Source organism: Arvicola amphibius, chromosome 1 (genome assembly GCF_903992535.2).
Source record: "Arvicola amphibius chromosome 1, mArvAmp1.2, whole genome shotgun sequence".
Classification (NCBI taxonomy): domain Eukaryota; kingdom Metazoa; phylum Chordata; class Mammalia; order Rodentia; family Cricetidae; genus Arvicola; species Arvicola amphibius.
In genome coordinates this window covers 124009560-124037486 of record NC_052047.1, presented here as the reverse complement: position 1 = coordinate 124037486, position 27927 = coordinate 124009560, and the positions used below count along the sequence as shown (strand labels likewise).

Here is a 27927-nt window from a genome sequence, read left to right as displayed (position 1 = left end):
ACTCCCAGTCTGTTAATAGGACAACCAAGGCCGACCAGGGCAGGATCACTAATTCTGGAGGACTAAGGTAGTAACACACACACAGGTTAGTGGCCTGCCACCCGGAGAGGGAATTCAGAGGCCTCTGGAGCCTGTCTACTAGGCCAAAAGACAAAGAGGAAAGACTGGGAAGTGTGGGCAGGAGCCAGGCAAGGTTACAACTTTGGTATTACTGGTACCGGCATCTTGACCCTATGGATTCTTCAGCTTGGGGCTGACCAGTTACTGCTGGCTTCTCCAGAGAGCCACGGGCTCTGGCGTGGGCACCTGTATTGCTGGCTCTTTGGATGAGTCTAATAAAATGAAGCACTGGCGATGGTTATAACTTTCCAGCTTTTGAGTTCACCCGCGGCTTGGCGGGGTGGGGTCTAGATGGCCTCGACTTCACTGTCTGACTCCACAGTGTCCAAAGGCTGCAGCCTCAGGGAGTCATAGTTGGGGGGTGGGGTGCCTGGAATGGGCAGAGTCTGCTGATCAGGGTAGACCTCGGCATAGAGACTATGGCTGGTTGTATCAGGCTGGAAGCCAAAGTTGGTGTGGGCCTCCACCAGCTCAGCCACAGTGGGTGGCGGGCCAGTGTACGACGCCTGTGGCCGTCTCTTGCGCAGGCCTTTGCAGAAGACCACCAGCTTGATGATGGTGATCCAAATGAAGTCGATAATGATCTCCCCAAACTCAATGAGGCACAGCACTGAGCCCCCCATCCAGAAGCCAAACTGGCCCCCCAGGTTAGAGAGCAGCCACACGATCTGTAGGAAACAGAGAAGTGAGGGCCCAGGTCTAGCCAGCTTTAGGGGTCCTAATACCCACCCAGGGCCTCGGGGATCCACGAGACAGGCACCCACACACTTACATTGTTTGCTGGTGATTCCTCAATGGTGCGGTAGTTGAACTCTTGGAAGTAGATATTGAGTTTGACAACGCCCTTCCTACAGGAGGCAGCAAGGCAGGCTGAGACCATGGCCTGCCCTCCCTCCCAGGATGGGTACAATCGTGTGTCCCATGGGAAGGGCACTCCAAGGCACCCTGCCCACCTCCTGCATGAGTTATTCTAAGGAGTGGGGAGATCCAAACCAGACCTGGAAGTACTACCCCTTTCCACTGGCTCTGGGCCTCAGAGCCACTAAGGACATTTGTGCCCAGCACCTGTTCTGTGGATGTCTTTTTCATCCCCATGTCTGCCATTTCCCTGAAGGGCCTTCTGGCCTGAGAGGTCCCAAAAGGTTACTCTGAAGCTCCTCTCTGGGCCTAGGGTAAACCAACCCATATGCCACACATCCAAGCAGGGTGACCAGGGGCTGAGAGGGTGACAGGAGTGGTTCCCCACTACACTGGGAAGTCCCTGGAAAGACGGAGCTGTCTATTTCTCCAGCTCTTTCCCAAACTCCATGATCCCCCTGGGTATCTTGGCCTCTTCTTGACTGGGATCGGCTCCTACTTCTCAAATGTCACCTGTTCACAGATCTCCCTGTTTCTCAGGCACACTGGGGTTTCTCCCCGTTCCTAAAGAAGACGGGGCTTGTGCAAGACACTCTTGGCTAGAAGGCCTTCTTGTATCTCAGCTCAAGGTTCCTGGGGGCGTAGACCTTGCCTTTCCTAAGCTCAGTGTGTTGAATGGATGGAGGGAAGGTAGGTGGGTGGATAGATGAGGAAAAAACAGAATGATGGGATTGGCGAGACAGCTCAGCATGTAAACTGCTCGCCACACAAGCCCAATGGCCTGAGTCAATCTCAGAAACCCACATAAGGAGGGAAGTGGCTCCACAAAGTTGTCTTCTGACCTTCCCATGCACACCGTGGCATATGTGTGCTGCGTACATACATACCACACATGGCATATATTTTTTTTAAATAATGGCAGATGTGGTGATGGGGCTATGGAGTAGCACTGGCATGTGGACCATCGACCCTTCATCCATTAGACACCGGCCCCTCAGCTGATTTTCTTCCCCTTTCCCTCCTCTAGTCTTGCACTGAATTTTAACAGCAAAAGGAATTTGGGCAGCGGTTCCGTGTACAAACCCTGCCCCAGGCACTAGTTCCCCCCTTTCCTGCCTTCGCCAGCCCTGGTCACATTCCATCCTCACCTGCTCAGGGTGATGTTTGCGCTCTGGTCCCGCTCCTGAGACAGGACATGGAAGATCCAATCCTAGAACCCAAGAAGGCAGCTGAAAGAAAGGGACATGCGTGCACGCACACGCTCACACACACACACACACACACACACACACACACACACACACACACACCATAGCCCCTGTTGCCTAAGAGAGAAGCCCTGCACCTTCCAGAAGTCTGAGCCTTGAGTTGAGAACAGAGGAGCTCACAGAAGCCTGTCTGTCGTCAGAGGGAGGAAGGATATCAAGGAGCTTGACTCTCTAGATGTCTTGTCCCCAGGCGAGTATTGCCAGTCTCTTTCCCATCTCTGGCCATAGCACTTGCTGTTCTTTCTGCTCAGAATCCTTCCTGGCCTGCCTTCCAGCTCTGCCTCTGGCTATGGCTCTCTGGCACCTCTGTAGAGAGGCGTCCTTGATTGCCGTCTAAGCGCCTTCCCTTACTGTTCTCTCCCGTCGTTTCTGTGTATATGTCTCTCACTGACTGGGCTCTAGACTTGGTAAATGGAAGCTATGCCTGTTCTGGACATGGTGCCTGGGAGGGTAAGGGTGGAGTGGAAAGGAGGGGAGGGAGGAGTGGAAAGAAAGGGAGAGTGGGAGGGAGGAGGGAGGGATGTAGAAATGGATGGAGAGGGACAGGGAAAGAAAGATGGAGGGGGAGAGAGGGAAAAGACTCTAAAGTCCCAGACTTGTTCTCAACCCAAGGACAGAGGAGACCAGGAGCTTGGCCTTCTGCCGTCTCACCTCAGAGGCCTCGGAAGGCCAGTCGGCCATGGAGATGGTCATCTTGTACTGGGTGTCACTGGAAGAGAGAAGCCAGCCCTGTTGCTGTCCGGATGGCCCTGTCCCCTCCTCACCAGCCCCTGCACACCCCCTGTGCCACACTCACTTGCAGGAATCCTTGCACATGCTGAGGCAGGTCTCTCTCTGGGCCACGCTCATCTGCAGGCTTAGGTAGCAGTAGGCTGCGTGGGTAGAGGGGGGTGGTCAGGAGCAAGGAGGGCTGCTTCTGGGGGTCCTCCCTCCCCCAGCCAGCGCCTGCTCTCCTCCTAGGTCCCCTAAGGGAGACCTAATCCAAGTCCCCAGTCACTAATACCATTGCCCCCCCCACCCCATCTTGCCCCAGCCCAGTTTGGGGTCCTGTCCCTAAATGTCGCAGATGCAGCTCAGCAGGTCAGAGTGTCTTCTTTGTCCCTCCTCATCAGTACCCAGAAGATAGCTTCTGGGGTCGTGTACAGAAGGATGAGCAACCAAAAACAAACAAATACATGTGTGTTTTCCTCGCTTGCATATTGTAATGGTAGTAGGACCCACGACTGCTAATTGTATCCCTAGACTGACTCCAATCCCCCAGGGCCCTCAGTCTCAGGCTCCATCTATGTGGGAACCCATTTGAGGTTTGTCCTATGACGCTGGCTTCTGACCCCTGGAAGCCACCATCACAACAGCAACTTCTTCAGTGCTCCCCTGCCCCCCAGTTCCCTCCAAGTATGGCTGCACATGCTGAGGATGGATTAACGGCTTTATGTGTACACACACACATGCAAACCCTGGAAGAGAGGCGCCTGTTCAGGAGCACACACTGGTGCTGCAGTGACGCAGTGTTCTGTGCACAAAGACACAGCTGGACCTTTCCCATGTGCATCCCATGTGAAGATGAATATATACATGCCTGTCCCCTGGCTCGTGTGTGCAGGGACATACAGAGCACACATACACACACGTGCCCACATTTGTATCTCAAGCATGCGTGTTACAGAATCAAAATGGGGAGAAGGAAGGTTCTTTTGGAAGGGGGGCCTGGGCAGGGTTGTGGGCTGGGGAGAGACCCCATTAGTGAGGGGCCTCCCCTCACTGTTGCCAGTCTTCCGGTGCTACACTCACCCCAGTCTGGGAAGTCCCTGCTGTTGCAGTACTTCTCCCCAGCGGGCAGTGGGTACAGGTAGTGGCCACAGCTGCAGTTGTGGATCATGAGGTCTTGGAAACAGGAATGAAGACAGGCCTGGGGGTGCAGAACAGATCTAAGGCATGGTGGGATGGTCCCACTCTAGTACCGAGAAGAAAGAGCCCAGGGGAGTTACTGCCAGGGAACTAGGCACTACTGGGGACTAGGAGGTGTGGTCTTTTGTTCTAGAACCTGTGACAAGCAGCTACAGTCTCTGGGGTTAGGTCACTATTGTTCTTGCACATTGGACCCCATAGCAGCTTCTTGGACTCTGCACAGGGACTCGGGTCAGATCCCAGCAGCCCCAGTCTCTCCACCTAAAGCTGGGTCCTGCAGGTGGTATGGGCAGGGGTGGCTTTCCTCAAATAAACCTCCAGTGAAGGACCAGCACCTTTCTGAGGTCTGTCCACACAGAGACCCAGAAAGACAGCAGACAAGCTGACTCAAATCTGCTTTCTTTTGGGGGGTGGAGGTAGGATACCCAAGGGAAGTAGAGGGGTGATCTTTAATGGATCAGAGCTGAGGGAAGGTAGAGCAGAGGGAGACAAGAGTCCCCAGTCCTGAGAACTGTATGTAGTGAGGACACTTTCAAGGCCCATTGCCCATGGTGTTTAGGTCATTCTGACCCGGTTCCAGTCCACTCACAGACCAGCTATGTGTCCCAAAGCAAGGGATTAACTTGTGAGCCTCAGTTTACTCATGGAGACACAGGACGCTAGTCACACCTGCTTTCCAAGGTTGGCGGACTCAGCACAGCAAAAGGCCCTTAGTATGTGATTACTGTGCTCTCTGCTTCTCTGCTGTGCCTGTCCTATGTTTTGACGACTATGACCTCCAACCCATGCCCATTCCTCATGCCTCTGCCTACCCCATTGTTCCCTTCTTCCCTGCTCCCTCTCCTCCAGATCAATGCATCTTCCAGAGGAACCACTGAGGTCCCTACTGGCAGGAGGTGGGGATGGCCAGCCAATTCAGAGGTGTGGTCAAGAAGAGACCACACAGATTTCAGTCCCTCTTTTGGAAAAGAGGTGCCATCCCCATGCTGTGGCTGAGGCTGGGGTAGCCCAGGCAGCTCCTGGTAGAAAGTGGGCAGTAGGCAGAGCTTCTGACAGGGTCTAGATTTCTGTTATTGCCCTGGAAGCAGCAGGCTCTGAAGTTTCCCGGGAATGTATTTAGTCTTCCTTTTCCATGTCCTCTGCCTTCCTGGGCTGCTCTGTCTGTTTGTCCCTTCCTCTGGAAGCTCCAGAGATGCCCAGAGTTCTCCATGGCAGACCGAAGCCCATAAGATAGGAAGCGGCCAAGCCAGCTGATGTTGGGGGCTGTCATGCCAGATTCAGGGCTCCCAGACATGGAGGCAAACACCCTTTGCTTGTCTTTGTTTTCTCATCTCCCCAGGCAGGCTGGACTGGGGGGAAAGTCAACAAGCTATCCATTTTGTCCTGTTTGCAAGATTTGTTCTCTCCTCCCAAGCCTGTAGAGGAAAGGTTACACATAGGCTGACCTCAGAGACAGAGGAAAGCTCCCAGCTACAGCAAGGAAGCTTGACAGCTGCCTAAGAGGAGCATGTTAATTGTGAGGCACTCAGTCCAGGGTTTGTAAAGCCCATTTTCCCCTATTTCTATCCAAGAGCTGAAAAAGCCATGTGCATCCTAGGGGTGCCTGGAGGATGTAACATGTGAATTGCCAAGCACATGGCCAACCTGGGCAGTTAACACATTCATAAAAGTTTTTGTTGTTGGCATCCTGATATCAGAGAGCAGCTGAAGAGATCAGATGGGGGAAATGCATGCAGATCCCCAGCACTGAATCTCACACACTATGAGAGTTCCATCCTGGGTGGTTCCACCAGGGAAGTCTGCCAAAGGGATGGAAGGGTGGCTAGCACTGGGCCCTAGGTGAGAACCCAGAACCCTTGTCTTTGCAGTACCATGGTCCCTTGTGTTACTTACAAAGATCCAGCCAGGTTTGCCTGGAGCTCATGCTTGTAACCCCATTACTGAAAAGGCTGAGAAAGGGGGATTGTGAATTTCAGGCCTGCCTGGGCTACATAGGGTAACCTTATCTCAAATAGGTAAGTAAATAGGAAATAAAAGATTTGGCAGAGCCAGCCCAGCTCTCACTGAGAGCTGAGGTAAAGGGGACAGAGCCCCGGATGGTCACCAAGCCTGCTGAGCCTTCCTACCTGGATGGAGTATGTTGTGTTGTAATCACTGTATAGGTTCTGAATGGCGACATCAGAGCCGTTCATGGTGCAAGGACTGTAGGGCTCCCCCTTGCGCTGCAGCTTGTCCTGTGGAGAGAGGTGGCTCATGGAGACCCCTGCTTGTCTCCTATATGTGTTTCCTGTGGAACCAATGGGATGCTGCAAAGGGGTGGGGAGTTGCAGGTCCCAGAAGGCGCTGGAGGGCTCAGCGTGTCTAGAGCATCGCCAGATACTGAGGTCTGCACTGAGGCAAAAGAACGCTACTTTCAGGCCATGGTAGGACAGGGGAGCTTCTCCCCTCAGCCCTCTCCACTCAGGCTGCCCTGGGGACCCCTGTTGTACCACCAGCACCCCAATGGACGTCTCAGTTCCCGTCAGAGCGTAGATGCCCTCTTCTTTGATGAAGGGGTATGTCCTCTGTTCATGGAGCATCAGTCTGGCCCCTGCTGTGGACGCAAGGAAGGGGACATAGTCCTCCGGGCCGATGTCCAGGATCAACTTGAGACCTGTGAGGGAAGGATAGCGAGGGCAGTTGAACTTGGACATCCCCCAGATGGAAGGGAGACCCGCCACCCAACTGTTCAAGCCTCATTCAGCCAAGGGACTCCTCCTGGGCTCATGTGCCCCACCTGTAGTCTCCTGTCTACACAGCACGCCCTGCCCACCCGTGGTGCCCAGCCCATTCTAGTCCATGACGACACATGACCTCATTCTCCCCCATTCAATCCTTCCCACTGGTGCTTGCTTCTTCCTGTTTAGCCCCTGAAGATGCTTTTCCCTTGCTCTGGAATGCCGTTCCCGCCCTCTCCTTTCTTCTTGAACATCCCACTCTTTCTCAGGGCTGCAGTCAGTATCACTTCCTCGAACAGCCTTCCTGCTTGTTCAAAGTCGTCCGTGTGTCCCCTCCTAGCTCTGGAACATTCCTTCCCAGGACCCGCCTCCCTCACCTTCTCTTTGTCTGTCTTCTTCCCAGCTGGGCTGCCCGGTTTGGAGGCAGACTTGCTCCCAGCCCCGAGCTTGGGCCACTGGGGTGGCCATCTCTGCCGGAGACAACCAGAGCTGCCATTGGCTTAGCACTGGCTACATAGTGTGTGCTACTGAGGTGCTCATTTAGGACAGGATCTGTCTAGGTAGCCCAGGCTGGCCTCAAACTGGTGATTTTCTTATCTCAGCCTCTTGATTGCTGAGATTACAGGCTTCTGTTATTATGCCTGGCTATAAGGTGCTTTATTTCAAAATATCCCTATTATTGAATGCTCACAAAAAACCCCCATGAGGTACTATAATTATCCCGGTTTTACAGGTAAGCAAACCGGTACACAAAGAGATAAAGGGACTTCTCCAAGGCCACAGTGGAAGGGAAAAAATTTTCTAGGTTCTAAGGAGGTCCACTGATTCCTTACGTGTCTAAGAGAATAGTCCAGCCATCTGTTGACTGCTTTCGCTAACAAGGGCTGGGTTAAGGCGGTCAGCTCTGTGGCCTCCTCTTGGCCAGTAACTCTGATGGTCAAGGAAGGCCATCCTGCCTTTTGATGATTAGGAGTGTCACAGCCCGAGACTGTGCTATGCCCCCAAAGTGGGTGTTGGGCTGTGGTCTGAAACTTGTGACCATCTCTCTTCAGCCACTCAAGGGTTGGGATTAGAGGTGTACACCACACAGCCAGCACCCCCAGCCTTCCTTTAGAGCACAGGACAGTGGAATGGGGACCTGTCACCAGCCTTGTTCCACTGCCTCTGCTCCTTGCTCTTTCCTGCTGCTGGGCTGCTCTTTGCTCTGACAACAAACGGTGTCCTTGGACCCATTGTGTAAAACCTTTACAGAGTGCCCAAAACAGGCTGAACATGCATGATTTCCCAATCAGATGAGGTGGCCTCTTCTTAACACAAGGTGCATGACTCAGAAGTTGAAATTGTTGTGGGCCATTCTTAGCTACCATGTACTGTGCTCTCAAGAAAGACATGATGCCTTGAGAACATATCATAACCATGAGCTGTAACAACAAATTAAAAGTACCAGCCTAGACCCCAGACTCATCCTAACCTAACCTTGACCTTAAACCTAACCTAATCCTAACATTTACCTAACTCTTGCCCTAAACTTAACACTAACCTAACCATAACCTTAACCCTAATCTAACCATGACCCTAACACTTACCCTAATGCTACCTAACCCATAACTCAAACCCTAACCTAATCCTAACCTTAACCTAACCCTAACCCTAATATTTACCCTAACACAAATCTAACCCCTAACACTAACACTAACCTAATCCTAACCTTAACCTAATAATAGCCCTAACCTAACCATAATCCTAATATATACCCTAACCCTAATCTAACCCCTAACACTACCCTAATCCTAACCTAACCATAACCCTAACCTTACCCTAACCATAACTATAACCCTAACCCCTAACCCAACCCTCACCCTAACCCTTGTCCTGGGCAGAGGGTTCCCCCAAGGGGATGCTGCTCTGGTCTGTTGAAGAGAGGGGTGGGCCACGGCTGCCCACCTTTCAAACCCGTCAGAGAAGCTGCATCTCATAGTGTCTCCTTGCAAACCAAAACTCACCAAATTCAGTTCCAGGGTTCGCAGAAGGAAGCGCCATCTCCGTCATGCCCCAGTTGAAGATGTAGCAGTTGCCATAGTCTGGATAGAAGATAGGTGTGAAGTTCCTGAAATAAACAGCAGAGGCTGGAGGGCAGGGATCTTTGCCTGGGCAGAGGGCTCCCCGCAAGGGCGCTGCCCCGCTCTGCTGAAGAAGTAAGTGGGGCACTGCTGCCTGCCTTGCAAACACTCCAGAGAGGGGCAGGAGGGAGAGGCTAGACTAGCTCTTTCCTTCCCGTCTGCTCCTTGTGGAGCACAGCAGGGAGGCTCCTGGAAGGCTGTGAGGGGGAAGGGAGCAAGTCCCTCCTGGCTGGGGCTGGTTTTGCCTTTGTGGCTTGTGAAGGAGAAATGCTCTCAGATCCTTGTCTCAGTTACTACACCTTCAAAAGGACACGGCCTTGTCCTGTCCCCTTCTGCTTTTACCTTTGAGATTCGTCTCACTGTGCAGGCCACACTGGCCTGGGCATGGGGCACCTCGGCCCTGCTTCTCCAGGGCTGGGGTTTGAGATGTGTGCCACTCTGCCTGGCTTTGTGGCAGCTTCTTGCATCTCTCTACAGGCTAGGGCTTTCTAAAACAATGCTGTTGCCATCTTCAAAGCACTCAGCAAAGTCTCTCAATGCTATTGATTAGATATACAGCTCCAATTTCCGTTTGTCTTGCAAACATTAAATTTGTTTATTTAAATCAAGACCTAAATAATTTTAATGAGTGGTTTAATTGTAATTGGTTAATAAGCCCTGTTAATCTCTTTTGACTATGTCTCTTGGGCTGATAAGAAAATCCCAAACCACACAAACTTTACAACCAGGACCCAGAGTGGGAAGGAGGAAACCAAGTGTTAAGAGTCATTCTTTGACCTTCACAGATACACCATGGCAGTCATACACATATGCGTGCATGCACGCACGCACACACGCACGCACGCACGCACGCACGCGCGCACACACACACTAGCAAAATCAAATGAGAAGTTTCAGTTTGATCCAGGAAATACTGAAGATGAGAAACCTTGTCCAAATGAGATCACACAGGACAGAGACTCTACTGTCAACAAGAACAGACAGGAGTGTGCAGGATGCATTAATTAGCAGCACAGATGTCATCAAAGACACAGACAGTGGGGAACTTGATGGTATTGGTAACCCAGTTCCTTCAGTAAATTGTGTAAGAGACGAGGAAATCACCTATAGACAGAAACTCAGAATTCACAGTGTGTGATCTCAAACTGCATGCTTACTTCGTGTGTGCGAGCTGAAAAGCGGCTTCGTAGACAGTGAAGGACTTGGAAGGAGGAGTATTAATTGCTAAAGACTGAGGATGGAAATGGAGAAATCGTGAGTAACAGAGGCCGAGAAGTGCAGAACGAGATGAATAATAGCAAAGCCTCCCTTAGGAAGAGGGAGGTCTGGTATGGCAGTTCATGAGAGTGTGTTACATCTTTTACATAGAGCTGGAAAAGAGGGCTGGCGTGGTGGTCCATGCCCGCCATCCTACCACTCAGGAGGCCGAGGAAGGAGAATCTTGAGTTTGAGACCACCCTGGGCTATGTAGTGAGACCTTATTTCCAAAAACAAAACAAACAAACAGAAAGAAATAGTTTTGAACAACAAAAATCAGAAGTGAGGTTTCCCACTGAAGGAAGGATAAGTATTTTGGAAGGTGGAGATACCTTGATTTGGTCACTGTGTGTAGTAGTAGGGTATGTTCATACTGTCCCCACATAAGCAGGACACATGGGTACACATATGTATACATAACATATACATGTAAACAATACATCCTATCCATTAAAAAAAAGGTTATTTGATTACAAGGAAAATCACAAGCTTGGTATAGCGGTGCATGCCTGTAATCCTAGCACAGGGCTGAATGGTTCCTCCACCTTGGCTCCATGATGTGGATGCTCTCGTGTCCCACAGAAGTAGCGCTAACGTGTATTTCAAAGGATGGACAGATGGTTCATCCAATAAGTGTGCTTGCTGACAAGCCTGACCTCCAGAGTTTAAACCCCAGGACCCACAGGGACAGAGAACCGGTTCTGGCTGGTTGCTCTCTGACCTTGGAGCGTGGGCTGTCGCAGCGACTCCCATGAATGAATAAACAAACAAATAAGTGTTTTCAAAGTATTTCTCAAAATAAAAACAAAAAGAACCCCCATGTAAATACCTGTGTATCTACACTGTTTTTAATACTTATTAAAAACAAGAAGGAACAGGGTAAGTCCACCAAATGTGAGAAATTTAAATGTCAACTGATGTCTCAAATCCTAAGCCTTTATTCTGTGATGTTTACTCGCAATTTTCATAGTCAGGCCTGTGCTATTTTGGTTTACATCATCTCACTTGGCCCTCAGGATAATGAGGTGTTATTCTCCCCATTTTTTTGTTTGTTGGTTTTGATGATTTTTTTTCTTTTGAGACAGGGTTTTCCTGTGCAGCTCTGGCTGTCCTGGAACTCTCTGTAGACCAGGCTAGCCACTTAGAGAAATCAATCATCTTCTACCATGTGGGCCCTAGAAACTGACCTCAGGCTGTCAGGCTTGGTGCAGGCACCGTTCCCTGTTGCCTTCTCACTGGTTCTAGCTTGTGCAGGTCTATCTAAGGCTTAGTCTCTGGTCCAAGCCCCCTGGGACTCCTGTTCCCCTTCTTCCCCAATGGCTCTCATGCTAGAATCCCTGCAGAAGTCCTGTCCCACCTTACTTCCTCCACCCTGCCTCGAAGTATCAGGGCTATTGTCCCTGGCAGTGACTGAGGCAAGGCACACCCCTCAAACCCCTTACCTAGACTCCGCCCCTGTCATTCATTGCACGTGAGCCACACTCCAGATGTTTGTAAACACAGCCCTCTGCACACCTGCTGTTCCAGGCAGCTAGAACATTATCTTACCAGCCCATCAAATAGTTGGTTTCTTCATTTCCTTCCATTTCTGCTCCTTCGAGACGCCTGAGTATTCCTGCCTGCCCCCCCCCCCCAAAGTAATAGAACTTGGCTGACTATGATACGCCCCTCCCACACACATTTCCACCTCTTTATTGCCTTCAGTTCAGCACAGGACAGGGAAACACACCGATTTATTTGCTTACCTATCTGCTGCTCTAGCTATGGACCCTGAGCCTGAGGAGAGCCATGACCTTGGAGCTGCAGAGCTCAGAGGTATTGGCTCAGAGTAGTCTGCCTTGAACGGACTTCTGACTTTGTTCTTTCCTAGTCCAGTGAACTTGATGATGTATTTAGTGTCTCTGAGCTCCATGGTCACCGTCTATGTGTATATCCCAGGGACAATAGCAGCAGCTACTGCCTTCCAGGACCAAGCTGAGAGAATGATGCCTCACATACCATGACATGCAAAACACCATGGCTGGTTCTGTTCACACCTCTGTTTCCAGGGTCCGGCCCACAATGCAGCAGCACACAGACATTTGGCAAATATTTGTTGAATAAACTGTGATATGTGATAAGGACATTGGGAAGAGATAAACTGGGGGTAGAGGTGAGTCAGGGAAGGTGTCTCAGCCAAGCCAGGGCCTGAGGAGACTCAAAGGCTGAGGAAGAGGTGGTGGAGTCTAGTGGGAAAGGGAAGGGTATGTCCTGACAGGAACATCACACCAGCAAAGGCTTGGAGGGGAACAGGGGCTCTGAGCAGGCACCACAGGGTCTCTATACTGTGTGGGTCAGAGCTGAGCAAACAGGCTGCAGCCAGGCCCTGTTCTGAAGGGAGAGGCCTCACCCCAGGCTGTGAGGACATTGTGTTTCCAAGTGACTGTCTCGGGCAGATGCAGCCCAGAAGGGATCAGGAGATTGCTAGGGTGTGGCCAGTCCCCCACTGCAAACTGAACTCTGGGCTGTCATCTCTGTCCACTTCATTTGTTGGTGATGCCTGTCACCTAGAAAGACTGTGGACAATTTAGTAACCTCTAGTTCCAGAGCAAGGGTCCCCTCTATAAACATTTTCTGGGATAGGGGGTCGTAAATGCCAAGGCCAGCAAGCAAGCCTTCGGAAATGACTGGGAGACAGCTAGGGACACTCATGGTCCCTTGTGGTGTCAGGTGCTCTGGAGATTTGAACTTAGGAGTTCCATGCCAGACTGGACATCATATCTAGAAGAGGAGAGGGAAGAGAAGGGAGGAAGAGGTAGGAAAAATGGCTCCATTGGTAAAGTATTAACTGCCAAAGTGTGAGGACCCGAGATTAGGCTCCTAGCATCCATGAGTCTACTGCCCACTCCCCCACACCATGTGACCATTCGCTTACTCCGTCAAATCGTATGACTCACTTCCAGAATAAGGGAAGGCAATACCCAAGTGAGGAAGATGGGGCCGCGTGTGCCATAACCCGGCTACCATGCTCCACCGGTTGTGATTCCTTACAGGCGTCAGGTGTCCTCTGGGGCAGGCTTTCCCCAGCCCGTCACTCCTGCTAAGATCAAACAGGTCCACCCACATCAAGGGCTTCCCCTGAGACATCCAACCAGTGCTCTAAAGCCATTCAAGGTCACCCCCTCAAAGAAGTCGGAGAAATGGTCCTACCAAAGAGGTTTTGTGTTCAATGCCACCTGTCCTCCTGGATGGAGTCCTTGACAGGAAAATGTCACATGGGAAAATGGATGAAATCAGAACAAAGCAGGTTGTTTCCTCCCTAGAGACGCAAGTTTGCATTCTTAGCTGTTTGCTTTTGCTGTGCTGGTCTGACCCAGGACCCTTATGTGCTAGGGGCTATGAAGCTCTACCACCGACCTATATCACATTCATTTTCTTAGTTTTGACAGATTACAATTGAGAGGCAGAAGGTTAAGGAAAGAGATGACTGGCCAAGGGGTCAGAGTCCTATTTGCTGGTTTTGGCAGGGTGTGTGTGGTTTATATGTGTGTGCACGGGGCTTATATGTGTGGTGTGTGTGTGTGTGTGTGTGTATGTGTATGGTGCATGTGTGCACATATGCATGTGTGTGTCGTGTGTCTGGAGTCAGACCGTCAGCTCGCAAGCCCCAGTGATCTTCCTGCCTCTGTCCCTAGTGCTGAGGCTGCAGAAATGTGCAGCCATGCCCAGTTTTTTAAGTGGGTTCCAGGGATTCAAATTCAGGTCCTCTTGCTTGCATAGATGTGATGTTATCCTCTGAGCCATTTCTGCAGTTCCCTGTCTGCCACTTTTCAACAAATATGAAGGAATCCCATAATCAGCTTGCTTTTTAAAGTGAGGTGGGAGCACGTCCTGGGTCCTAGGCACAGCTCTAAGCCTTCACCGCCGGCCCACTCCTTCAGTCCTCATGGGAGCTGCTCATTTTTAGATAAGGAAACGGACACATGGAGAAGCTAAGTGACTTTCTGATCCATCGTTTGTGGTACAGTCACTGCCAAGATGCAGACGTTTTTTTGTAAAGGCCCTTGTAGGAAGTGGGTGAAGTCTTGAGGGAATGTGTGTTGTTGACAAGGGTACAGCCTTGTCAAGTACCCCAGTGGCGCAGAACCATGGGGGTGGTCAAGCCTTCCCTGGGTGAGGCCCAGAAGGACAGACAGCCTTCCTCAGGGCTGAGTGCAAATGTTGACAGTGTGCAGAGAATCCCACCATAGCTTTCTCCCCGTGAAGAGCAGGCCTGAAGACTTCTTCCCGACAGAGACTGCTCCTACCAAGATCAGCTAAACATATCTCCTTGATCTAGCTGTCATAAGCCAGGCCTTCTTGTCTATCTGTATGTAATAACCTCACCTTCGTGTTCTGCTGTATGTAATAAGCCGCCTCCTTGTTCAGTCGTATGTGATAATCCCACCTCCCCACTCAGCTGTACATCCTGAAGACGCTGAGCCTCCAGGCTGCTGCGGCTTCTCCATTCGAGAGCTCCCACCACACGATGACAGCTTTTCTGTGTCCGTGTCTGTCTGTGTCTGCTCTTTCTTCATTCCCTCACTTCCCCAGTGAGGCCAGTCCTTGAAGCCATGCGAGATCATGGCAGATCTTTACAGGAAACACCATGACACTGGAGGCTAAGCCCTCGGACACTAAAGTGAATGCTAAGGCCAGAATTCAAGATAAGGAACAAATGGCAGCTGGATTTTGTCTGACTACAATATTCAGAAGGAGTCCCCCCCCACACACACACACTTAGCTTCTGTTGAGGAGGGGTTAAGAAAAGGAAGGTGACTTGTTGATCCTAAGGACAAACTTAAGAGACACAAGGTTAAGCTGGCTGTTCTGAAACACTGTACAGTGACAATGGCACAATTAGTCACCTTGGCAGAGATGACTGGTGCTTTCACTGGTTGTCACTTAGACAGACATCACTAAGGCAAGTGTTGTCTGACTGACAATTGCATATGAATTAATAAAATGATAGGAAGTGATGAGAGAGAGGAGAGTATAAAAGGACTATTTTGGTTATTTCCAAACTCCTCCGACAGTGTAATTATTTTGGGTAAAGGTAGCCGGGTGGCGGGACACAGCCCGCCATTCCTTCTACAGATTGGCGCTCCAACGTGGTGACTAAATCCACTTAAAAACCTGAGAGGGCTTTAAATAAAGGAGAGAGAGTTTAACACAGCTTTTTGCTGTTTGCCTGGACGTGCCGTAGAGAGATTTCCTGTTTCGGCAATAGCGGCAGAGAAAAAGCTGAGTCATTTTAAAACCTGGCTTCCTGGTGCTGTGCCGCCAGTGCAAACTCTGGCTATAAAGCATTTCAGTGGCTTTTATGGACTGGATGTTTGTGTGCCCGCTCGGGATCGGAAAGAAAGCACTCTGAGACCATGCCGATGGCTCACTGCTCCCTGCCTGCACCTGGGCAGATGGCGGAATCAGGCTTAGGTGAGCAGGAGAGCATGGCGGATTCCTGTCACAATACAGAGAGATGTTTTCAGACTGCTCAGTGCTCTGTGCGTCAGATTTGGCTGTAACTTGGATGAAAAGAGTTTCTGTGCTGCACGCTCAGTCTCAGAATTAAACTGCTGAGTGCAGCTCCAATGTGGACTGCTATGTACCTGGAACTGTGTGCAGCTCAGGGGCACCAAATGACTGAGGCAGGAGCAGCTCTGGCTCTGCTCTGCCATGCTGAACTGTGCTGACCTCAGGCAGGAACTATCGGAATTACCATAATAACAGCGCAGTTAAGGTTTAGACTTGGCTGTAATCAGGCGGTACCGTATTACCTCTACCTGGCGCAACTTAAGTTTTTAAGAAGTGGTTAACCTTTTAAGAAGTGCTCCTGGATAGTAAAGAATTACAGGTTCACAATAGGACGGATTCAGACATAAAAGACATTTAAATGAGTCACAGTGTTGGATGAATGTATGTAGGCATGAGAGAGAAAAAAATATAAAAAATAAAGTTAATGCCTTAAAAAAGGGTAAAGTCTTTAAAGAGACAGAGTACAGATAGTTATAGATTAAAAGAAGTAAAGTGATAGAATAAAAATAAGCCATGGAAAAATGGAAAATTCACAGAGAGTCTGGATTATGTATTTTATTGTGGTTTCTTTGAAATTTTTGACTGTAAAGGAGCTAAATACAGAGAGACATTTCATTATATGGGCTGCCAGGCTAGACCAGAATGGACATCTTAATGGTATGACTTCAGAATTTGGATCTAAGAACATGATGCTTTGGAAAAGAGTTTCTTCTTTTGTTTTCACAGAGGATGAGACTCTGTGGATTGCTTCTATTCCAATATGGTATGATAGACCATGCCCTCCTGAAAGGTTGCTGTGAACACCCTCAAAAAATTACTTCGCTCAACTGCCGACTGAGATGTACCTAGCACACAGGTTATATACTATGGAAGACCTAAATAACAGCGCCCCCATTCAGCAGGAAGCAGTTTGGAGAGATTACTACGTCCATATTCCCAAATATTGTTTATAAATGTTCTTTTACATTTAAAGGGGGAGATGATATAGATATGAATAATTTGCATTGGTATAGATTTTAAGGTTAATTTTGTTATATGTATACATATTTCTGCTCTTGATTAAGGTATTGTGATTGTGTAGTTCATTTAAGAATGTAATGTATAATTAGGAAATATAGGTTGTTAATGGATAATCATTGATAATAGTTAAGCTTGTAGTCATGTTATTAGATTTTCTAGATATGTAGAGATATATTTCAGTTAGATAGACATTCTTCATATCTTTCAAAGACTACAGAACATGGCATTTAATGTTTTAATAACTTAGGGTTTTCATGACAATGAGACACATCTGCTCCTGGCAATACCAATCTACTTTGAGAGGAAGATAGGCATCGAAGAGGCTCCTTATGGAGTTTGATAGCCATTTGGGCAAGAAACTGCTCTTGCCTGGACTGTTGCATAAACTGGACACAAAGAACCCGCAGAGAGAGGACTGCTGAACTTGCCTAAAGGTGAGATGTTCCTTCTGGGTTCCTGATCCATGAAAGAGTCTGCGAGACATTCTGCAGGACACAGCAGAAAGTGACTGAACTGTCTTTGGAATTTCCTGCTTCATGGAAAAGTCTGCTGGACACTATGGGCCTGAAGGCTGAAGTTGGATGCCCCAACGGTACAGAGGAACTTTGGGTGACTGTCCAGGCAGCAAGTTGTCTCTCATTTCTAGAGTTTGAAAGCTGCATATTTCTTGTTTACTTAGGTAATATTATATCCTTCTGGAGTCTTTGATGGAGTTGAAGAATAAGGTAATTATAGTTTTCCTTAGTTATGATAAAAAATAGATATAAATATTGTAACTGTAATTCTTGCTTGATAACTCTTGTTACATGTAATTTTACTATGTTAAAGTTAAAGCCTTTCTTTTTTGTTTAAACAGAAAAAGGGGAAATGATGGAGGAGTGTCTATGTGTTACTTTCATTATTAATAAAGATACTTCCTTGGCCCTTTAAGAGAACAGAAAATTAGGTAGGCGGAATAGACAGAACAGAATTCTGGGAGAGTTGGGGAGACGCTTCAGGCAGTCGCCATAGTGAGTCTCCATGCTTCTCCTCTCCGAAATGGACGCAGGTTAAGATCTCTCCTGGCAAGCCACACCTCGTGGTGCTACACAGATTACTAAATATGGGTTAAAGGAAGATGTGAGAATTAGCCAATAAGAGGCTGAAACTATGGGCCAGGCAGTGTTTTAAAAGAATACAGTTTCCGTGTAATTATTTTGGGTGTAAAGCTAGCCGGCGGCCGGGTGGCGGGACACAGCCCCGCCGCTTCCTTCTACAGGAGAGTGAGAGAGACAGAGAGAGAGAGAGAGAGAGAGAGAGAGAGAGAGAGAGAGAGAGAGAGAGAGAGAGAGAGAGAGAGAGAAGCTATGTGGTTGGGGTGGGAGTGTCTGAACACGCAAGTGCTGGCTAATGTTCAAATCTAGACTGCGTGATGGCTCGGTGTAGCTCTGATGCATGCTCCTAACTCTGAATCTTTCCTTGGAGGAGCATTTATTTGGCCAAGAGAGGGCACAGAAGCAGAGAGCAAGGAGGCCAGGGATAGGAGCATCAGGAGCCCAGGATGATGGAAGGCAAGGGCACAGTTCCACTCAGTTCCCACTCAGGAAGCTGGGGAGTAGGGGACAGCCCAGATGCAGGTTGGCTATGGTTTCGTGACAAGGTGGCTGGGTGGCCCCTTTTGTTCAGAGGCTTGGCTTGGGAGATTTGAAAGAAGTGGGTGGGGAGGATGACTTCAGATAGCTTTGTTCTCTTTCTTTTCATTCTTTCCCTTTCCCTTCCCCTATCCTCCCATCCCCGCCCCATCTCTCTTTCTTCCCAGGGTCTCACACAGCACAGCCTTGAACTCCTGCTCCCTTGTCCCACCTGCTGGGACTACAGGCATCTGCCGCCATGCCTGGGTGTCTGAGCTCCATCTTCTATAAATTATAGAGGCCTCTGATTCTACCACTTACCAGTGGTGTGACTTAACCTCTTTGAGGCAAGTGGGGAAAATAGTACCCTTCATGGCTTGTTGCCGGGATGAATTATAATTTTGTATGTGAGAAGTGTTCAGAATAGAGTTTGGCCCATAAAAGGCCCAGTAAACATTGCATCATGACTGAATTTGAATTCCTTATCAAATGTGGGTTTAGTCATAAGAATAACTAGGTGAAATCCAACCTGCCTCAAGGCAGGCCTTTCCTTTCGATGGGGTATCACCATGCCATTATTACAACCATGGGGCCCACCATCTTTCTGATTTGCATTATGGGACACTGGTTCTATATTGCATGGTGTGTGTGTGTGTGTGTGTGTGTGTAGCCAAGGAATTCTTGGTCCTCCTGTCTCTGCCTCCTGAGGGCCAAGCCCGCAGGCTTGTACCATCACTTTTGGTTTGATTGGCAACTCCTTGATACTGTGTGCAAAATGCCTATCCAGGACACCTGAGTAGAGAGGAGGGCAGAGGATCCGCAGCTCTCAGCTGATGCTTGGCTGAGCCTGTGGAAGGTTCAGGGCCGAGCCTACGGTTCCTGGAAAATGAACCTGGATGCATGTCATATGTCCAAGCATGAGATTTAGGAAAGGTGGCCCTGTGTGGCCATAGAATTGGGAACTGAAGTGAGAGCTCAGACCTGAAGGACACAGGCCCCATGTCCAGGTGAAGGAGACAGGCTTCTGTGGACAAGCTGGAAGATAGCCCAGACTTCCTGGGTCGCTGTCACCCCCTGCCACCCTGCCACTCTCTCGCCATGAAGGGGCATTATAGGGAGGAGGAGGCTCTCCAGCCCTCACAGGCTCTGCTCTGTGTGCCAGTGTGGACCTAGCTATACCCCTTTCACAGTGACTGGAAGTAGCGGGTAAAAGGATTGTCCTGTTTTAGAGAAAAGAAAACAAAAGCCAGACAATGCCAGGTGCCCACCCAGATATGCCATCAGGTGGTTGTACCATCCCCCAGCTGTTGGGAATTGCAGGCTAATGACCCAAGGCTGCCCCTGTTCCTGGGGTGGCCAACAGCCATGGCCCAGACCCTCTGCCAATGGAACAGCTCTGTGTTTTTATTAGTGCACAGAGCAGCTCCTCTCCTGAATCAGGCCAAGCCCAGGCTCCCCAAAGTCATCACATTCTTGCCTGTTCTTATCTGCCTTCCTCATCTGCCCTTCCTTACTGACTTGAGCCTGTCTCAGACCTGCCTCCAACAAGCTGCAGCAAGACATAGAGGCACAGATCAGTCTGCATGCCATAAACAGCTACTCTAGAGCTGGGTGGGTCTGACCCCTAGCAGGCCAGGCTCCTAACTCGTTCTGTCTATTAGAGCAGGGGACAGAAGTTGTTCTCACCGATAGCTGCAGGGCTCTGTCCCGAAGAGGCAGGCTAGGATTATGCGATCAGGGGCATAGCCCATCCCCACCAGGTCCTTTCGAGGCACTTGTGAGAAGATGTTGGTGGCCTGCAGGATGTACCACTCCGTCACGGCCTGGGTGGCACTGGTGAAGTTCCGGAAGGTGCACACAGTCCCATTGGCGCTGCACTGTGGAAGGGAAGAGGGGTTCCTGAAGACAGCAAGGCCACTGCTCTAAAGAACCCAACAGGGAAGGGCGGCACCAGTCAGCTGCCCTGTGGCTTCACCCTGGTGGCAGGAAATGCGCTAGAATCCTAACTCATGCATACTCAGGGGCAACTCCAGGCTGGGCATACAGACACCACTGGTACTCTTAGGCATGAACACGGGACACACGTACAGAAATATGGCTCCTCTCCGACACATGTACAGACACATTACACATACAGAAGCATACAAAGACACACACTTACACACAGGGGTAAACACAATACACACTCAAACACACGGGTACAAACACATATGGACACACAATCACATACACTCAGGAGTACAAACACACACAAGTACACACATTCAGATACACAAACATACTTGGGTATACAGACACACAAACATACATGGGTACACACACATACACAGACACACTCAAACACATATGACTACACATACGACACATAAACATACATGGTTACACACAGACATACTCTTACACACAGGCACACACACCACACAGAGTTATACAGTGACAAACATGGACATTGAGCTCGCCCTAAGAGCTAGTGAACATAGAGGCTTGGACTGAATTCTCAGATAGGTAACCTGTGACCACGCCCTAAAGTGTGGCATCCACTCCTGGGCTCCGGGCCATTTGCTGGTGTGAGTGGGGGCTTTGGAGGCTGTGCTCAGGTGCTAGTGCAAGGAAAAAAAGTTGCCGCTCTGGAGGCTGCACACCTGACCCTTGTTAATGCCAAGGCTGACCCTCAGAGTAAGCAGAGACACTGCTGGTCCTCACCTCTCCCGGCGTGACATCTGGATCATGGTATGGCTCTTGACAGAGCTCTGGGAGATCCCAGATGAGGCTTTCTCCCCCTGGGGCTGTATGAGCCGGTGTCACCTCAGCCTCGATGTGGGCGGTGGTTTCTTGGTCTCTGACTGCGTCCTCCCTACTCAACCCTTGTGAAACTGATCCATTGCTGCCAACCCCAGAGCATGTGGCCCGGGGCTGGCCAATCACTGGAGGCGGTCCTGTAGCCCACTGTGATTTAAGCTGAGCTGTGACCAGGGGAGTTAGTTCAAGGCGTTTGACTGGCTCTATCGAGAAAGAGGAACTGTGGGGAGAGATTGCTGCCTTGTTACAAATACACCCACACACCCCCTTGATCCTTTGCAGATGTACAAAACAGGCTTGGGTCCTCTCAGCAAATCTTAGATTTAATGGTGAAAATAGATTGTCACCAACCTCTCTGCAGGGTCGTGGCCTGTGCTTGAGGAACTTACCAGCTTCATGGCCACCTTGCACCCCTGGGCATTGCAGGTGCTTCCTGGGGCTGGACTGCTGCTGTTTTGGCTGTCCCCAAACAAGTCGCGGACCAGTGGGTGGTCAGGGTTCCGTTCATCAATGAAGACCAGGGGTGTGTGGTTCCAGATGGTAAAGTTGAGGGCACTGGTGGTGTTGGTGTGACCAGTCCCCGGAGCCAGAATCTTGTCCAAGACAGCCTCCATCAGCTCATCCAGGTCCTTCAGCAAGTGCTTGACTTTGGAGTATCTAAGAGGGGAGAGGTTGGGTCAGGTGGGCAAGGGGCCACCACAGAAAGAGCATGCAGAATTTGGAGTCTCCTTGCACGCCAGCGTATAAGAACTTGCTACCACAGCAGGGCCTGGTGATACACACCTGTAATCCCAGTTATTCTGGAGGCTGAGGCAGGAGGAGCATAAATTCAAGCCCTATCTGGGCAATGTAGTGAGATCCTGCTTCACTCTTTATTTCTTAAAGGGCTAGAGACATGTCTGTCCTAGGGAAAGCGTGCTTGCCAGCATGTGTGATACCCTGGGTTCAACTCAGACACAACCTCTCTCCCATGGCACCAACGTGTCTCTCTGTTGTCTACTCAGTTCTCTCATTCACCAAATACATATTCAACGTCGTCTATGTGTGAGGCGACAGAGGCAGAGACAGCTGCGAATGCCCCGGTAGTGAAGAACTGTCTGTTGATTGCGTGTCATGGGTCAAATATGAGGGGCTCTTTCTTTCCGTTGCTCTTTGTCACAATTTGTCACCATCCCCACCCACAGACAGGGAAACTGGCTCTTGGAAGCCACTTTGATTTCTTGGATGACCCCGGGAATAAGGGGTAGGGCTGAAGCTGGAATTCAAGTTTGGTGGGCTCCCAGCAGCAGGAGGGGGGTTGTGCTCAGGGGTCCCCCTCAAAGCCTCCTCTTAGTAGAGGTAGAGAGTAGAGAAGGGGCAGGTCTGTGACCTGAGAACGAGGACCAATCACAGGATGGAGAGGTGGTGGGACTGTGAGGGTGGCTTCTGTTTTCCCTCCTCCTCCCAGGGGTTCCATGTTGGAAGTGTGACCAGGCCCTGTGGAAAGGGTAAGAAAGTTTCCCTTCTTGAATGCATTGGCACAGGAGACCATTTCCTACATATAACCCCAGTAGCACAGACACTGAGAGAAACAATTAATAAATGGGAGCTCCTGAAACCGAGAAACTTCTTTAAGCAAAGGACATGGTCAACAAGACAAAATGGCAGCCTACAGAATGGGAAAAAAACTTCATCAACCCCACATTGGATAGAGGGCTGTTCTCCAAAATATACAAAGAACTCAGGAAATTGGTCATCAAAAGAACAAATAATCCAACAAAAATGGAGTACAGACCTAAACAGAGAGCTGACAACAGAGGAATCTAAAATGGCTGAAAGACACTTAAGGAGATGCTCAACATCCTTAGTCATCAGAGAAATGCAAATCAAAACAACTCTGAGATTCCATCTTCCACCTGTCAGAATGGCCAAGATCAAAAACACTGATGACAGCTTATGCTGGAGAGGACGTAGGGTAAAGGGAACACTCCTGCATTGTGGTGGGAGTGCAAGCTGGTACAGCCACTTTGGAAATCAATATGGCGATTTCTTAGAAAATTAGGAAACAACCTACCTCAAGACCCAGCAATACCACTTTTGGGTATATACCCAAAGGATGCTCAATCATACCACAAGCACATGTGCTCAACTATGTTCATAGCAGCATTGTTTGTCATAGTTAGAACTTGGAAACAACCTACATGCCCCTCAACCGAAAAATGGATAAGGAAAATGTGGTACATTTACACAATGGAGTACTACACAGCAGAAAAAAAATGACAGGCAAATGGATGGATCTAGAAAACATTATATTGAGTGAGGTAACCCTGATCCAGAAAGACAAATATAATATGTACTCACTCATAAGTGGCTTTTAGACATAAAGCAAAGAAAAACCAGCCTACAGTTTTTAACCCCAGAGAACCTAGACAACAAAGAGGACCCTAAGAGAGACATACATGGATCTGATCTACATGGGAAGCAGAAAAAGACAAAATCTCCTGAGTAATTTGGGAGTATGGGGACCTTGGGAGAGGGAAGAAGGGGAGGGAACAAGAAGGGAAGGGAGTAGAGAAAAATATATAGCTCAATAAAAACAATTTTAAAAAGTGTCTCTCAGAGAGAATTGCTATGGTTACTAATATTATTGTATTAATAATCCCCCCCCCTCTCTGTGTGTGTGTGTGTGTGTGTGTGTGTGTGTGTGTGTGTACTACATGAGGGTGTGCCCATGGAGGCCAGAAGAGGGCATTTGATTCCTGGGGCTGGAATTATCCTCAGTTGTGAGCACCCAATGTGGGTGCTGGGAACAAACTTGGGTCCACTGCAAACTTTCTTAACCATCGGGCCATCTTGCCAGCCTCTGCTGTTTTTATTTTTTTCAGAATATGAAAATTGATTACTGTTTGCATTGTCAAATTTTTATGATCTTGGTCTTTCCTTCTTGCCTCTGTACAGAGCCAAAGGGAAACCATCGGCCACTTTAACAACTTTAAAGCGGACGCCAGGAATCTCACCTACAGCATGACCCTTTCGACCAAATCCAGAGTCCAGAACTTCATTGTTTTCTGCAAGGATGTTCAAGCAGCCGTCACTGGGCACGGAAGCTGGGATCTGCTATTCTTGATGAGCTGCACCCCAACACACTCCCTGATAGAAATGTGGAGCCCTCACGAACTGGCATGTCATCCTTGCACAGGGGCCACGCTAATCACGCTAATCTCTGTGTTGTTCCAGATGTTCTGCCAAAGTGAGCACAGTCTCTGCTGTTTCTTAGACTAGGTCTCACTTGGAGTCCAAGCTTGCCTGACCTCAAGATCTTCCTGCCTCAGCCTCTTAGGTGTTGGGATGGCAGGCTGTGCTGCTCAATCCAGGTGGTTAATGCCATGGGCTCTCTTAGGTTCCCAAGGGCTACTCAAGCAGAGGAAACCCTCTAAAAAAGATGGACCTTCTAGGGCCTGGGGCAGTGGCTCAGTGGTTAAAGTGCTTAGCAGGAGGACTGAGTTAGGTCCCCAGCAGCCATGTAAACAGATGTGCATGGTGGACTGCACTTTAGACCCAGTGCTGGGAACAAGGAAACAGGCAGCTTCCCTGAAGCTTGCTGGCCAGCCAGGGAGTCCAGTCCCATGGAGAAATGTTGTCTCCAAATGCAACATGTGCTGCTCCCTGAGAAATGACCCCAAGGCTGACCCCGATCTCCACACATAAATACAAAAGTCTAAGAAACTTTGGAAGACCGGGAAGGTAACTACAAAGTGTGAACTCCCTTCTAGAACTTTCCTTTGGACAAGAATATCCTCTGTCATTCTATTCTGGAATTTTCCAGGCTGTTTTACCTTCGGGCCTTTGCACACACCACAACCTGAACAGTGCCTCCATCCCTCCTGGCTAGCCTTAGACAGTTTTTTACTGACTGGCTGCCTACCTGTGCCCCCAGTTCTGGTTAGATGGGGGTCTATTGTCATCACCCCCTGGAGCCTTTTCATTGTATAAGAGACAGCATGGCAGAATGGTCACAAAGTGGCCCTTCTGGAGTTGACCAGGTTTCTCACCCTGAGTGGTTGAACAGATGCGCTCACCCCTCTGCAGCTGGATTCCCTCACCTGTGAACTGGGGTTTCTACAGGAATGCCCGCCTCCGGGAGGGCTGTACATGAAAGAATTGTACCAGTTCCCCTAGGCATGATCAGGCCAAGCACTGGGGAAAGTGGGGATGAGTTTCTTGATCATCAAAGTAATAACTCAGTATTTTTGGAAAAATCGTTTAAAGTTTAGGGCTTAAAATTTAAAAAATGTTACTTTAGTTTATGTTCATGAGTATTTTTCCAGCGTGTATGTATGTCCACTGCACACTTTCAAGTGCCCATGGAAGTCAGAAGGTTTCAGGTTCTCTGGACCTGGAGATGGATGTGAACTGCATGTGGGTGCTGGGAACTGAACCTGGTCCTCTGGAAAAACAGCAAGTATTTTTAGCCCCTGCACTGTCTCTCCAGCCTCCAACATATCTTTTCTTTTAAAAATTGTTTTATGTTTATAGGTGTTTTGCCTGTATATATGTCTGTGCACCATGTGCATGCCCGGTACCCAAAGAGTCCAGAAGAGGGCATTGTATCCCTTGGAGCTTGCAGGCTGTTGTGAGCTGTCATGTGGGTGCTGAGATTTGAACCTGGGTTCTCTGGAAGAGTAGCTGGTGCTCTTAACTGCTGAGCCATCTCTCCAACTCCAGTATGGAAAAAATCCTAATGGTTGTTTCTTCTGACAGGTGTCCTCTATGGAGAGCAGGGGCTTGGTTCTGTTTGGTGCTAACGTTTCCAGCATGCGGACAGTGGTGCATAGTAGGTGCTCAATAAACACAAATGCAGGATCTAGATGTGGCATTGCTGAAAACAGGAAGCGCCATTTACACAGTGTATGTGGCCTTGTTTTTGAGACTGGTTCTGGCGGCACAGCCCAGGCTGGCCTGGAATTCATCATCCTGCTTCAGCCTCTGAATGCTGAAATTATAGGTGTGTGCCACCATACCTGGCTTATAGACATGTATGTAGTTACTACAGACACACAAAGGCTGGGGAGTTGACTCAGTTGGTAAACTGTTTGATCTACAAGTACAAGGACCCAAATTTGGTCCCCAGCACCTATATGAAAAGGTGTGGCAGAACAAATTTGAAATCCCAGGACTTCTGGACAGACATGGATCCCTGGGGCTTGGAAGCCCGCCAGGCTATGCTAATTAGTGAGCCTTGATCATAATGATAAAACCTGAACCTTCTCTCACCGAGGCTCAGGTATCAGCATGGGGAGGGGCGCGGGGAGTCAATGTCTGTAAGGAAACAACATTTGCTGGATGTGACAGCACAATTGTGCCTGTGAACTCACAGCAAGAGCTGCAGGAGATCAAGCCAAGATCCAAGCCTGGAAGGAGAGGGGTGGTGAGATCCTACGGCTAGCTGAGTAAGGATCAAAACCTGATGGCTGCTAGGGAGGGGAGGTCAGTTTCCTTCAGAGGTTTGGACCCTAAGAGGCGGCCTGTGCTCCAGTAGATGGTCCTACACCCATGCACACCCAGGCAGCACTAAGTAAAACACACACACACACACACACACACACACAGAGAGAGAGAGAGAGAGAGAGAGAGAGAGAGAGAGAGAGAGAGAGAGAGCACATGAAGACATGAAGTTGGGAGGAAAAAGAGGTGGGAGATAAGGGAGGAACTGGAGAGGCTGGAGAGGAGGGACTGGGGGTGGCCAAACTGTTTTAAATAGGATATGGACAGTGCCTTAGTCACACACCAGAGGTTGACCTTTATCCCACTCCAAAGTTACTTCGATCTAGATACACTGTGACTCTCTTTAAGTGGAGGAAGCGTAGGATGTTTTTAAAATCTTATATGTTGCAAAAAGTGGAAGAAAAAAGGGAAAGAAAAGAGAAGCAACAAAACAGACTATGGAGAGAAAGGAGAAATGGGAAAGAAAGGAGGAAAGAAAAGAAGGGAAGAGTTGAGCCCGCTCTGCTCCGGGGACCACCTACTGGAAAGGGCTGGAATTGCAGACGGTGACCGCCGGGAAGTTCATGGTCTTAAAGCCCATGGAGAGGGAGACGCTGACCTCCCAGCTCAGGTAGGTCTGGATGAAGAGGCCCCATTGCCAGCACACCAGGCAGGCGAAGAGCAGCGTGAGCAGGAACCACATGGCCTTCTTCTTGGGGCCCTCGCAGATGATGCGTTTGGGGCCGTGTGTGTTGGTGTTGTTACAGTACCACACGAGAAGCTCCTTGTAGGTGTAGCCCGGGCCCTTCTGCAGCCGGTGCAGGCACTTCAGCAAGTACTTCTTCACTGGCATGGTGGCACCTGCTGGGAAATGGGATGCCATCAGACAGGACACTGTTGGGAAAGTCACAGGTCAGGAGACTGGTTACATGGCCCAATCCTCTCTCCCTCCCTCCTTTTGCCACCTGCCATCTACCCTTCCACCCATCTATCCATCCAACAGAAAAGCGCTTATTGAGTGACCACAGCATAAATGAACCAGTGTCTCTGGACTCAGGGATGAGCAAATCAGACAAGGTGTCTATGCCCCGCCCGGCCTTCTGCTCCCCTCCCCCAGCCCATGCTGGCCTTGAATTTACCTCTATCCCCCTGTCTCTGCCTCCTGCTCACTGTGGGATTACAGGCAAGCACCACCATGCCCATCCTAGTGACTGAGATATTTTTTTTTTTTTTG

General features: G+C 49.4%; 1 protein-coding gene across 1 annotated transcript; it reads right to left on the bottom strand.

The window, feature by feature from the left end:
• Positions 1-173: 173 nt before the first annotated feature.
• Scnn1b (sodium channel epithelial 1 subunit beta) lies at positions 174-27546 on the bottom strand. The gene is made up of 12 exons (XM_038310471.1): positions 27236-27546; positions 21620-21887; positions 20118-20308; positions 8875-8978; positions 6644-6807; positions 6281-6388; positions 4038-4155; positions 3043-3118; positions 2898-2955; positions 2127-2188; positions 893-968; positions 174-788 (listed from the first exon to the last, which is right to left on the bottom strand). The coding sequence occupies exons 1-12, from the start codon at positions 27544-27546 to the stop codon at positions 408-410; spliced, it is 1917 nt and encodes a 638-aa protein (XP_038166399.1). The 3' UTR covers positions 174-407.
• Positions 27547-27927: the final 381 nt, after the last annotated feature.